General features: G+C 44.6%; 1 protein-coding gene across 1 annotated transcript; it reads right to left on the bottom strand.

Annotated features, from left to right (window-relative positions):
• Positions 1 to 6,037: 6,037 nt before the first annotated feature.
• On the bottom strand, positions 6,038 to 12,141 carry loxl5a (lysyl oxidase-like 5a). Its single transcript, XM_056276863.1, has 7 exons — positions 11,241 to 12,141; positions 11,006 to 11,114; positions 9,972 to 10,109; positions 8,187 to 8,343; positions 7,946 to 8,041; positions 6,840 to 6,955; positions 6,038 to 6,649 (listed from the first exon to the last, which is right to left on the bottom strand). The coding sequence occupies exons 1-7, from the start codon at positions 12,139 to 12,141 to the stop codon at positions 6,643 to 6,645; spliced, it is 1,524 nt and encodes a 507-aa protein (XP_056132838.1). The 3' UTR covers positions 6,038 to 6,642.
• Between the last annotated feature and the right edge of the window lie 893 nt (positions 12,142 to 13,034).

Here is a 13,034-nt window from a genome sequence, read left to right as displayed (position 1 = left end):
TCCACAATTCAACATTTAGCCGTTTATAACTGTTTGAATAAAGCATCATGTAACAGAATAGAACAGAATTGAATAGGGATAAATGCAAAGGTAATCATTTTATTTTAACACGGATATTCTGAAAGCAGTTTTTCATCTTTTCAAAAATGTCACTGAGATCAACACATGTGAGCCATTAGAGAGCTGCCTGATGTGCCCTGGACCAGGCCTGGCTCTTTCGTTCAGAGCCAACACTGGCCCAGATGATCCACCCCGACCCCCCCCCCCCCACACACACACACACACACACTCTATGAAAGCTAGTAGCAGTGATGGTCGGGGTGCACTGAAAGCCATAATTGATGTAATTTTACTTATTTAATGCTTCCATGGTGTACTGCAGGCCCCCATACAGGTCATTTGCAGCAACAGAAACTCTGAAAACATAGCTGTGGTTTGGTCGCTGGCTCTTCTGTTGACACACCAAAATGAAGACAAGTCTGGAGTAGGAGCATCAAGGCAGTTTGACGTGCCATTTAATGCTTTTCAGTGTGTGCCGGTGTACTTCAAAACGTGCATGTCAGACACTCCCGATGCATTTCTGTCATGAAGGAAGAAGGTCTCTCATTCTGACCATGACCAACCAGGAGATAAGGAAGGAAAAAAAAACAATTTCTCACAATTTATTCCTGCTAGCTGACCAAAAACCCAACCGATGCCAGCAGACCGCTGAAGGCCTTCCTGACCTGTGTCTGCAGACAAGAGGCTCTGGGCTTTGTTTAGCCCAATGAAGGCAACAAGGGCTTCTCTTTATTTTGAGACTTTTACTAAATAAACTGACCTTGTCTGGCTCAGAATAAACCACTCTTTGCTCCCTGAATCCGCAGTTTCTTGTGTAGTCTCCCCCACCCTGATGCTCCTCTCTCACCTTTAAGTCACTTGGAAATCGGTTGCTGGAAATCTATGCAGACGACTGACTTTCAGACTTGTTTTAGTCTCTTAATATTTGCAAAGAGAAAAAATAACTCTACAAAATGGCCATAACATCAGGGTCTATGTACACTAGGGTACATGAACACAGGCTTTCAAAACACAAAAACCAGCTAGTGGCAGTGAATACAAACAACTCAGCCAACAAATATTGGCTCAACTCATTCCAAAGTATGAATGCAATGAAAGTGAAAAGCTCTGACGGAAAAAAAAATCATCAAACCAAATCTTGATGCTTCATCACACAGCTTAAAATCCTTTGGTAATTACTGGTTGTTACTTGGGTTGAACAATTCTGTACAATGTAGACTGTGAAGAATACCAGCCTGTCTTGAGACAATTCGCATTACCTTGTGGTGTAGCTCCTACTAAATGATGGGGAATATTTTTGAGTGCAAGTTTATCTATCCTGTATCCCAATCCTGTTTCCCAACACTACATATCCTGTATCCCACCACTATCTATCTAACTTGTATCTCAATCCTGTATCAAACACTATCTATGCTGTATCCCAACACTATCTATGCTGTATCCCAACACTATCTATCTAACCTGTATACCAATCCTGTATCCCAAAACTATCTATCCTGTATCCCAACACTATCTCTCCTGTATCCCAATCCTGTATCCCAACACTATCTATCCTGTATCTCAACATTTTCTATCCTGTATCCCAACACTATCTCTCCTGTATCCCAATCCTGTATCCCAACACTATCTATCTAACCTGAATTCCAATCTTGTATCACAACACTATCTAACACGTATCCCAACACTTTCGATCCTGTATCCCAACACTATATATCCTGTATCCCAACACTATCTATCTCGTATCCCAACACTATCTATCCTGTTGTAATTGAGGAATTGAATGCACCTTCTCAAAAAGAAACTCTTACTGTGGCGCTACACCCAAAAAACATATACTTCAAAAACCACATCCAAGGATGTAGGGTAGCACTCACCAATTTGAAAAAGGACAGGGACAATGCCTCATTTTCACCAATTTATTTTGGCCAGCAAACATTCAAGGCCTGTCGCAGTAGGCCAAAATTTTAGCATGTTTTGCTGGCCAAAATAAAATGAGGCACTGTCCCTGTCCTTTTTCAAATTGGTGAGTGCTACCCTACATCCTTGGATGTATTTTTAAATGAAATATCCTGTATCCCAACACTATCTATCCTGTATCCCAGCACTTTCTATCTGGTATCCCAACACTATCTATCCTGTATCCCAACACTATATACTCTGTATCCCAACACTATCTATCCTGTATCCTAACACTATCTATCTTGTATCCCAACACTATCTTGTATCCCAACACTATCTATCCTGTATCCCAATCCTGTATCCCAACACTTTCTATCCTGTATCCCAACACTATCTATCCTGTATCCCAACACCATCTATCCTGTATCCCAACATTATCTATCCTGTACCCCAACACTTTGTATCCTGTATCCTAACACTATCTAACCTGTATCCTAACAACATCTATCCTGTATCCGAACACACACCAACCCTTCGTCCCAGGGTTTGTATTATGCTCGCTCATGTTATGTTTGTTTTTGATGTAATCCTCCTCATGGGTTATCTTATGTTGGTGGATTTTGTTTGACATAATCAAGAGGCAGGTTTGCTTCAGAAAAAAATGCAATTCAAATGAAGCTGTCATTATTATTGCTGTTGTCCTTGACATTAGGGCTGCTGCTGAAAATGTGCAAACCTTTCATTACTCTCAAAACCACTCATCAAGCCTTCTGGAAATACCAACATTCAAACTGAAAGGGCACTTTAATGGACTGTGTTGCACTTGAATGGACTGTGTTGTTTTTATGCATTTAGTGGTATTGTTTTTAGGGAATTTTTGGATATTTATTTTAATCTTTTCTGTTGCACTGATGTGGGCTGCGAGAAACAGCATGACAATAAATTAAATCTTGAATCTTGAATCTTGAACAAGTATTATGTTGGTGAGTGTCAGTCAGTAATAAAATGAAATATGTTCCACATTTCTCTCACTAAGAAGTGACTTATCCATTACTGTCCCAAAAGTAGAATAACAAGTTCTGTTTCTCAAGATGAGAACAGGTCAGTGATCGCTGTTCATCAGTCTCTGCATTTCTCTGAAACGATAAAGTGCCGTCTTCGTGTATGGCAAGAGAGGAGACCTCTTAACACTGATTCACGTTCGTGTGTTAAACTGTAAAACAACACCAACCGCATTCAAACCCAAAATAACAGGATGGTTTCGGCTGAATAACCCTTCCTTCTCCACCTCCACCATCACCCACCCGTTCACTGTCTCATCCGGAGTCTCCCAGCCCAATCCCACTTCCTGGCCCAAAAATAATAGAGAAACTGGATTTCACTCAGTTAAAAATGAGTATTCATTCGCTCGGATCCCCTATTGACTATTTTGGTACATGCACGGCAGCTCTGAGGGTAACAGTATAGACACCATCTGGGCCACATTTTTCTTTCCCAAACAGGGAAATCTGGAAAGACTTTAATGATGTGTAACAGGACAAGGAGAGCCTGTCCTGCTCAGGTAAACATTGTTCCCTTTTTCAAGTTGTCAGACACTCAGGGGGGAAAAAAATTCTGCGTTATTTCCACCGTGTGCCCACAAACAGGTTGTTCTCTTTACCTATTACACTAGCACGTGTGCCATTGAAACAAAATAAATACGGACCACCTATTTTTCCAGTCATTCTTTTTTTTAAGCTGCATTAGCGTGGGTTTTACTCTCGGCTATTTAATGGATAGTCGCAGGTCGTACTCTGGGTCTGTACGAGGAACAGCAAAACGTTGAGGATCAGATGTCGTAACTGTGAGGAATCTGTTGACCAGCAGTCTCAGACAGTCAAGCCTTCTGGCTCAGCATTAGAGACGGATTCGATGATAAGGGCACTTTAGCTGTGGTGCTGCTGATGTCAGCAGTCTCCGGTGAGGTTTTCTTGGCTGTCTCCGGAATTGTGGAATTTCTCTCCACCTCGCCATTTCCAGCAGGGGCAGACAGGGGCGACCCGCAGCCCCGGAGGCTTAGCACAGCGGCCTGCCCTGAGCAAACACGTCCGCCAGCGGAGGAGGCTCCGTCACACCCAGACTCACACTCGCTCACCAAAGATGGCATTGTCTTTCACAGAAACGCCATGTTTGGATAAGAAGAGGAGAGAAATTTACTGGTTTCCCAAGCTACGTGGACCCAGTCCAAAAAAAAAAAGTCTGTGTGTAATCTATTCAACCATTTTTCTAATGTAAAGGAACACACTTCAGGGTAATAGGCTTTCCAAATGTCCTCTTAACTAGAAGCAAATAAAAATAAGTACACTTAAAAGAGGTCTCATTAACACCAAAAAGTGAAGCAAAGGTGACCAAGACCAACTTACATTTTATTGTGAGAACCCACAACAGAAGTGATTGGAGAAAGATTCTCCTCTTAACTCTCCAGGTTAGTTCCCATGAGGAGAAGTGCTGCCCACAGCTCACTGGACAGAGCCACAACATCGACTGCTGTCGGTTTTGTGTTGCAGGAGGTGTCGAGGACAGAGCCGTATAGTTTCTGCACGGATTATAAAACGCTGCTGTAGAGAGCCACAGCAAGTGGACTATGGCAAGCCCCTTTAACATTTATTAGCTATACAAGATATCTGCAATGATGTAATTCAAGATATCTGCAACATCATTTTGCCTGGTCAAAACGCTACTTTAAGATATCTGTAATTCAGTTTTGACCAGGCAGAATGAAAGTTGCGGATATCTCAAACGTCATTTTGACTAGGACTATGTAGATATCTTGAAATGAGGGGGATAGAGATATCTTGAACGGGAATTATGACTAGTCAGAATTCAATTGTAGAGATCTGAAACTGGAATTACAACTAGTCATAATTCATTTACAGATATCCGCAATGTGAGTTGGGAATATCTGAAAATGAATTTTAGATATTTGTAATGAGAAACCCCATACACATGAATGGGAAATGTAGTTTGAAGCTTAATAGTCAAAATGTAATTACAGATATCTTGAACTGGAGTTTTGACTAGGCGAAACGATGTTGCGGATATCTTGAATTTGAGTTTTGACTGGGCGAAATGACATTGCAGAGATCTGTAATGACGTAATTGCAGAGATCTCGTCTAACTAATAGATGTTAAAAGGATTTGCCATAAGTGGACTGTACTCCGTGACCTCACCACCTGTCTGTCCGTGGCTCTCATAAACATTCGAGGGTTATTTCCCTGCCGAGGCTTGGCGTGAAACTTACTGAAAGAAGCTACTGAGCCCAAAATCCCATTCACTTGTAAAGTATTGTGTTAATTTGTCAGATGATCAAACTTCTTTTTAGAGAAGAATTTCATTTTACTCGGTAGGCTACATGCAGTTGGATTTGAGCCCACATGGACCACAGTGGGGAAGAAAACAAAAACAAAAAAGAAAAACCTCTGATACTTGTCAGTATAGCGGTGAACCTTCTCTAAATCGTACAAAAATAAAAGGTAACCCTAAAATGTCCGTGGCATTGTGCCTGTCTTGGACAGTGAGTAGTAACATTACTCCAAATAAACAAAGCAAAGAATGACGTGTAACATATACAGTTTGTCATAGGCTAAGGAATGTATTTCCAGGTACCTATATGAGATAGTGGCTCGAATTAATCCGGTGACGCTAAGAAAATACTACAAGTCAGAAATTCCTGGACACTTAACTTGCTTACGTTGGGCCAATGCCAGGGGAGCTGTTCCTGTCCTGACCTTTAGCTGTTAGCAAAACATCGCGAGAACAGCGACGGCGGTTCATTTTCTCTATTTCCGAGTCGTCATATGCTAAATGTGATTATTCCATGGCTTTTTTCCCGGGGCGTGATATGTTATTCTGAATCATTTTAGGAATTTACCACTCTGCACTCCACCAGAGCTCAGCTCAGCTCGATTTAATGTGCAATGACATCACGGTGTAAAATATTTGTTCAAATTATCCCGTCCATGGGTTTCATTCAAACGTTCAATCACAGTACTGGATTGTGGAGAGAAAGAATGAGGCTTTAGTCCTTCATGTGGCATTTTGGTGTTGAAACATCCTGGCAACCTTTATTTATAAATTACAACAGTATAAAACTAAGTCAAACCTTTAGACATTCAAATACCTGGTTTCCAAATGAACAAACCGTACATAAATTGCACTGTCTGACTGAAGCAGCACATGTATGGTCCACAAAGTGATGCACAAAAGTATACATGCCATATAAGGCTAGAATCAGTACTTATACAGGACCTATTTAAACATATGACGGTCAATATTGGACATTTAAATAAAGCACCTGCTCAGTCACACAATATAAATGACTTTTTTGTAATAATTAAAAATGGCCTCTTGGGATTTGCCTCAGACTGCTGCGCATTTAAAACCAATAGTGTGGCCGTGCACCGTTTAAAAGATGTAGTACTTTAAAATATGTTAATAACAACTGCAATAAACCCGACTGGGTGTACCTGTGTCATTAAGTTATTACCAGAAATGATCAAACTGATTTAAATGGTATAGCAGACAGTGTACTGCAAAGGTGCTGAAAGACAGAGTATTTACAATGATACCAGTGAGAATACATATTGATTTCTTGCATGTTGGTGAGCTTGGACAGGTCAAAATAACTTTCCTCATTGGTCACGTTAGCTCCTGTGAAACAAAGGACAGACAACAGTCACGCTTTTCATGTTCACTATGCCAGAATGCTTTTGAATGTAGCATAACAAACAACTGAGTGACAATGATGCATCCTTTATGAATCTGTTTTAAAATTATGTAATACAGCCACAGATGTTGTGGGGCCTTTGTGTGGGTAGAAGGCACAGGGTGTCTGACTTACCCGGTAATCCTGCAGTTTCTAGCCTGGACGTAGGCCCCTGTGTACCTGATGTCACACCGCACCACGTTGTTGGAGAAATCGGACTCCTGAACCAGTTGAGAGGGGTTCACTGTCACCTATAGGAAGTAAATGGAAGAAAGAAAGAAAGATGAAGGTAAGGGGTGATATAGAAAATAGTAAATAATGAGAGCTTAGTACTGGTTAGGACCTCAGTACCAATGATTGCATTCTGTTCCAGTCTACCTTAAAGCGACAGTAGACAAATTTTTTGTCCATATAGCCTCGCTTTCACTATGCGATTCTGTCTACCACCGGGTACGATCTCGCGAGGGAAACGAAGGCTCGATTTATGGCACAAAGGAAGTGCATCAACCATTGCGCAACCAAAATAGGAAGAGAATAGAGCTTTTGTTTTCCCCGGTAGCTATCCCCAGTAGCGGAAACGGTGGAGCAACCAAAGTGACAGTGGAAACTTTACCCGCCAAGAGAAAAAGAACCCCATTGACGGAGGAGGCAAAGAAGGCGAAGAGGGAAAGTGATAGAAACAGAAGTAAAACAAGAGTGAACCTCGGACGGGCATTCAGTCGATAGAGAGAGCTCCGGGGTTCGTGGGACTGTTTCCCCGTCGAGATCCGTTTCCCCCTAGCCAGCCAAAAGCGTTCCCTTGGAAATAGGTTAGCTGTCAGTTACGATTTGGTTAAGGTAAGTGTTAGGTTAAGTTTAGGGTTAGGTTGAAGTTAGGTTAAGTTTAGGGTTAGATTGAGGTAATCAAGCATCCCGTTGTTGTATCGAACTCTGGCTAGGGGGAAACAGATCTTAACAGGGAAACAAAGTTCAATACAACACCCGGGACTTGAGAGGGTTGCAAACCGACATTCAGTTGGCATTCTTTCTACTGGATCAGTCAGTAACACAACCTGCCTACTTATTAATGCGACCAGATGTTTTACCCTGCCTTTATCATAGCACTATAATACCGCTTGGAAATGCTAAGGGGGGAGGGGAGTTTGTCTACACCCGCTTTAACGCATATAAACTTAAAGTACAGTAACAACTGAATGACAACTGAAAGTGTGTGTTATCGCTGACGAATTCAAGCCTTCCACCTCGAGAATGTAATTTCCCGGTGGTACATCTGTGATGTCGATCCACTGGCAGTCAATGTTGGCGTGGTACGTATCATAACAACCTGGACCGAGACCCTGAGAGAAACACACATGAAACACGTAAAATGAATAAACTAGCTTAACACCTGAGATGTCTTGTGCGTGTTGGCTTTCTAAGGGCAATTTCACAGCATATGAATTTTGAAGAAATAAATGAACGAAAAAGAACGAGCATACCAACCTGTGTGTGGGCAGTGCAGGCAAAGCGTCGTCGTATTCCCCGGTCACAAGACGTGTCCTCCAAGCAGAAGCTGGCCTTGTGTCCCTCAGCGACCTTCCTCCCAGTGTGGATGTCCAGCAGGTCATAGTTACTGAAGGCCTCCATACTGTGGTAGTGTCTGGGGGAGAGGGAGACAGATCTGAAAGTCTCGTGTTTTGAAAAAAGAGGCCCCTTTCTGAAGCCAAACAAGGAATATAGAAGCCATCAGGACACCACCAAGGTAATGCACACGGGTTGCGTTGGACTAGCATATCGTCCCGTTTGTTTTAACCGTTAAAACAAACGGGACGATATGCTAGTCCAACGCAACCCGTTGGACCAGAGGAGTAGCTATTAGATAGGTGAGGTTGGCCACAATGATAAGAAAGGGGCTACCGTTAAAACAACAGCTTATCAGAGGTATTTGCAGTATCTCAACTATTTGAAGATATTTAAAGGGAAACTTGGTATAATTTCCATGTTTCTGTTCAGATTTTATCTTACAATATCTAAATACACTATATGAACCAGCCCCCAGCTACGGGTTAAATAGGGCCCTTGGCCGGCCACACCATAACTCTACACCGTCCAATGCAGTGTCTTTGTCCACGTCTGCGTCTAAGTTTTGTCCTCGTTTGATGGCTGGGAGAGCTGGTGCTGGATCGGCTGGGAGAGCTTGGTCTGCTACGTCCTGTGGGCCCAGGGACCAGCCCTGCCTGGAGCTGCGCCCGAGGAGGTAACACCGAGGGCAGTCTGATAGGATGCAGAAGCGAGGAAGGCTAAGCTAACTGCTCGCCCATGCAGACTGACAGTTCCGATAACACTGAGGGCGGTCTGGCGGCAGCTTCGCCTGGCATTGACTGTGGTGTTTTTGGTGTCGTCGTGTGGGGTGTGGGGTGGTGTGTCAAGGATGTCTGGCTGGGAGAGCTGGCGTTGGATGGCTGGGCCCTGGGGGAGCCTGGTCTGCTGCATCTGGTGGGCCCAAGGACCACGGCCCCTGCCTGGAGCTGTGCCCGAGGAGGAAGCACCGAGGGTGGTCTGAAAGAATGCGGAAGCGGGGCAGGCTAAGCTAACTGTTAGCCCATGCAGACCGGCAGTTCCGACAGTCATCCTGGCTGGCGTTTGTTCCCCTGGACAGTGATTTTTAAAAAAAAATTTAATATGTGATGGCCTGGCGGCTTGTCCAGGTTGTCTCCCTGCCTGCCGCCCAATGACTGCTGGGATAGGCTCCAGCATTCCTGCGACCGTGAGAGCAGGATAAGCGGTTTGGATAATGGATGGATGGATATGTGTTAGTTTGGATATATGTGCTAGTTTGGATGTGTATGTATGTGCTTTTGTCTTTGTGTTGCTCTTCTATGGGCTGGGGGAAATGATATTTTCGTTTCATTTCATGTGAAATGACAGTGTTCCTGATTCTTGAAACACGCTATATAAATGTACTCCATTTACCATTTTCATGTTAGGTTAAGGTAAGTTCAATGAAATAGGGTTGAGGGAACATAGACACGCTCCCTTTATGTTGAAATGGTTGTCCCCTTGATTAAATGAATTAATGTGATCAGCAATATCTCCTTGTATCTTTGTTCACTGTACAAATTCAGAATGTAATGATGATTTGCTGATACTGGCTGACATATGTTAATAAGGGGAATACTGGCACTTATTTTTTTCCACTTCGAGCACTGACACACACAGAGACGATACACATGCATGCAGGTAAGCATGTGCAACAACGCCACAAGGGCAGCCTGACAGTGAACTCACTGGTGACAGCTGTGCCATTCCCACTCGTGTCTGGGCTTCACTGGGAGGAAGTCTGCCGTTCCCTGGTTTTTCACCCGCTGTGGGAACCGCAGCAGGACCCTGTAGTCTAGGTCACTCACACTCGGGTGGTACGCAGACCTGGAAGAAAGACGGCAAGTAAAGTAAAACGATCAAGACTGGCAATGAGTGCTCTGATGGGAACAAGATGATTTCCAGCACGGCGATGGTTCTTTGAAACCTGCAGGCACAGACCTTGATCGAAACATTTACCAGTGAAGTTTTTCACTGGTAAAGAGGCTTACAAAGGATGACAGGGCAGGATTTAACCATTTGCCACAAACAGGAATATCTATCTAGGTATACTATCGGTTATGCCAGAGGATCCATAGCTACCTTGGATCTGAGCTTCCGCAGATTTGAATCTACGTCAAACTCGTCTGTTGACATTAATGTGATTTAGGAGCGGTCGGTCGGAGCGGTTTGAGGTTTTGCTGTGATGGTTTTTGCACTGGCTTCAGGAATGCACAGCCTTTCATTACGGTGCTTATTTTTCTTTGCAGTGCAGCATGTCAGACCTGAGGGCAGAATCTGGCTCTGCTGCCCCGGTTTGTGGGGAGCTGCTCTGTCGCTCAACTGTTACTTCCAAATGAGACTGAACCAAGTGCGTCCGCCACATCCCTATGCAGCCAGCAACCACGAAGGAAGCCTATTCTGTCATCATGAACATGTCTCTATTTACATATTTGTTTCGAGGAAATCTTGAGTTTTAAAAAGACAAACTTTTCTCAAAAAGATACACAAATCACACATGTAGACTTTGATGCACAAAAAATCACAAAGCAAAAAAACAACAACCCAGAATTGCAGTTCTCAGTCGGACCTTAACCTTTCAGCAGATAAAGAGCAAAAAAATATATCTCATGCCTCAATTATGGCTCAGAGATAGGTCAACTGATGTTTGCATGCGGCTGATTGTTTAACACCATATCTAATAACCAATAAAATAAAATAAAATAAAATAAAATACACTCCACCTGGAAAGACAGTTTTCCTCAGCAGCACAGCGTAGAGCATACATCTGCACTCTCTGGATGTAAGAGGCAGCTTGGATATAGTAAGGGTCTGGAACCAGGTCTGGGAGACCTGTGAAACACAACAAGAACAAATGTGCCTATATATTCACAATGAAGTGAAGCATTCTCCAAATATTCAAATATATACTACATAATGTCCCTTGGAATCCCCCCCCCCCAAAAAAGCTATCCTTACCATTGTGGAAAAACCTGGTGCCGTAACCGGTTCCTGGTGGATGGCGCACAGGGGCCCTGCTCCCGCCCGCCGGCGGGTACATTTGATAGAAAACCGAGTTCCTGTGATGGTGACCGTTTGGATCTCTAACATCCTCCCGCGTTAAATCCGTGGCGGTCCCTGTTGTGCGACTTGGAGAAGGCAAGTGTGCATCTACGGCGTTGCTGGACAGCGGCGCGGGGAAGTCGCTGGACTCCGGGTGGACTCTGGCAGCGGGGGTGTGCGCGCCTAACGCCGTTTGCCGCCGCTGCTGCTGCTGGAGGATGACGCGCGGTCGCCCGGGGCCTCCATCTTCAGCGCCGGGGGCCCCTCCGGCGAGAGACCGCCCGCCTTCGGATTCTCGGCTTCGGCTTTCTGGCGGTCCCGCCGGCGACACCGAAACCAGTCGGGGTGCGCCCGATCTGCTTACATCGTCCCCGATCGGGAGACTTGTTCGCCCTCCTCTCGGGACGCCGCTGCCGGAGAACTCCTGAACGGAGGCGGCGTCGTTGGAGGGGCGCTGACGCGCGCCGGAATCGAGCCGCTCCGTGGCGAGCAAATACTGACCCGCTTCCGGACCGAGAACCGACGCGTCCGGCCGACCCGCGTCTCTCTCCTCCGCGGCCAAGTCAGTCCCGGCGGCCGGGTGACGTCGGCCGTGATGCTTTTTGGTGGCGCTGAGGTAGAGTTGGGTCTGCCGCCTCGTCGGCACGGGCGAGTGGTACTGAGTTCCCGTGCTCAGTAAACTGTACACCTGTCCGTTATTCTCCCACTGGACCCGCTGTCTCCATGGACCGGGACGCGCACGTAAACTGTGCTGGCCGAGGCTCAAATGCACCAAACTATGAAGTAGACAAACTGCTACCAAAGCGAAGTTGTCCATAGCTACAAGTCTCACTTTCTCTGTCTTAAATGACCCCAGCGCTGTGACATTGACTGCGTGTTTGATTTTGACACTCCTGTGAAAATGTGGGTGATGTTTGGGGTGGTCTTTAAAACACACACGCAGGCGCGCGCGCGTCCACACACACACACACACACACACACACACACACACACACACACACACACACAGCGTCGTCAAATGTTTGAGTTAACGCGATTTCAAGCGTTTGTCACATGAGAGCTTACTTTCATGAAAACGCGTTGTGTACACATGCGCAGTCGGGGGGCTGGTCGATATGTTAACCATCTCGTTTGGCATCGTTTATTTGGCGTATGTCTAAAATAGCCTTGTTTCCAGGTGAACAAATATAAGTAAGCCAGAAGTCGGTATCAAGAGGGAAAAAAAACGAATCTCTCCTAAACAAATGTCTGATTCTCAATTGAAGCCTTTCCATTTACGCCACGACCCGCAGACTTGTTAAATTCAACACCCGGCCGATCACAATTCCAGTGATTTTGTCATTCCTCTGCAAACCGCGGATTTACGCTGAGGCATACTGCACAGTAATATCGACTTATTCTATAACAGGACACGACGAAGATGGACTACGTAGATAGTCGCAGGTGGCGCAGGGGTGGAATATAGTTTACCTCAAACTGGACGCACGCTCTTCGTCCAGCGTGAGATCGTCATGTTTCTTTGAAATCGGTCCACAGTTTATTTTCATCTGTATTTCAACCAAAAGTATTAAAATTATTGTGCACAAGATCGATATGCATATGCATCATCAGGCATCTTTAAGATATAGGCTATAGATTACATTTAGCAGTGCTTCCCAATGATGTACCATTATGATCAATGATGACTATTATGACCATGATAAGTATTAT

This window comes from Lampris incognitus, chromosome 3, assembly GCF_029633865.1.
Source record: "Lampris incognitus isolate fLamInc1 chromosome 3, fLamInc1.hap2, whole genome shotgun sequence".
NCBI classification, from domain to species: domain Eukaryota; kingdom Metazoa; phylum Chordata; class Actinopteri; order Lampriformes; family Lampridae; genus Lampris; species Lampris incognitus.
This window is presented reverse-complemented; position numbering and strand designations above follow the sequence as displayed.

Coding starts and splice junctions, on each gene's coding strand:
- loxl5a (XM_056276863.1), bottom strand. CDS start 12,141: ATGGACAACTTCGCTTTGGTAGCAGTTTGTCTACTTCATAGTTTGGTG. Junction 10,110..11,005: donor GAGGAAAACTGTCTTTCCAG/GTGGAGTGTATT, acceptor TCTTTCTTCCAG/GTCTGCGTACCACCCGAGTG. Junction 8,042..8,186: donor CCTGCACTGCCCACACACAG/GTTGGTATGCTC, acceptor TGTTTCTCTCAG/GGTCTCGGTCCAGGTTGTTA.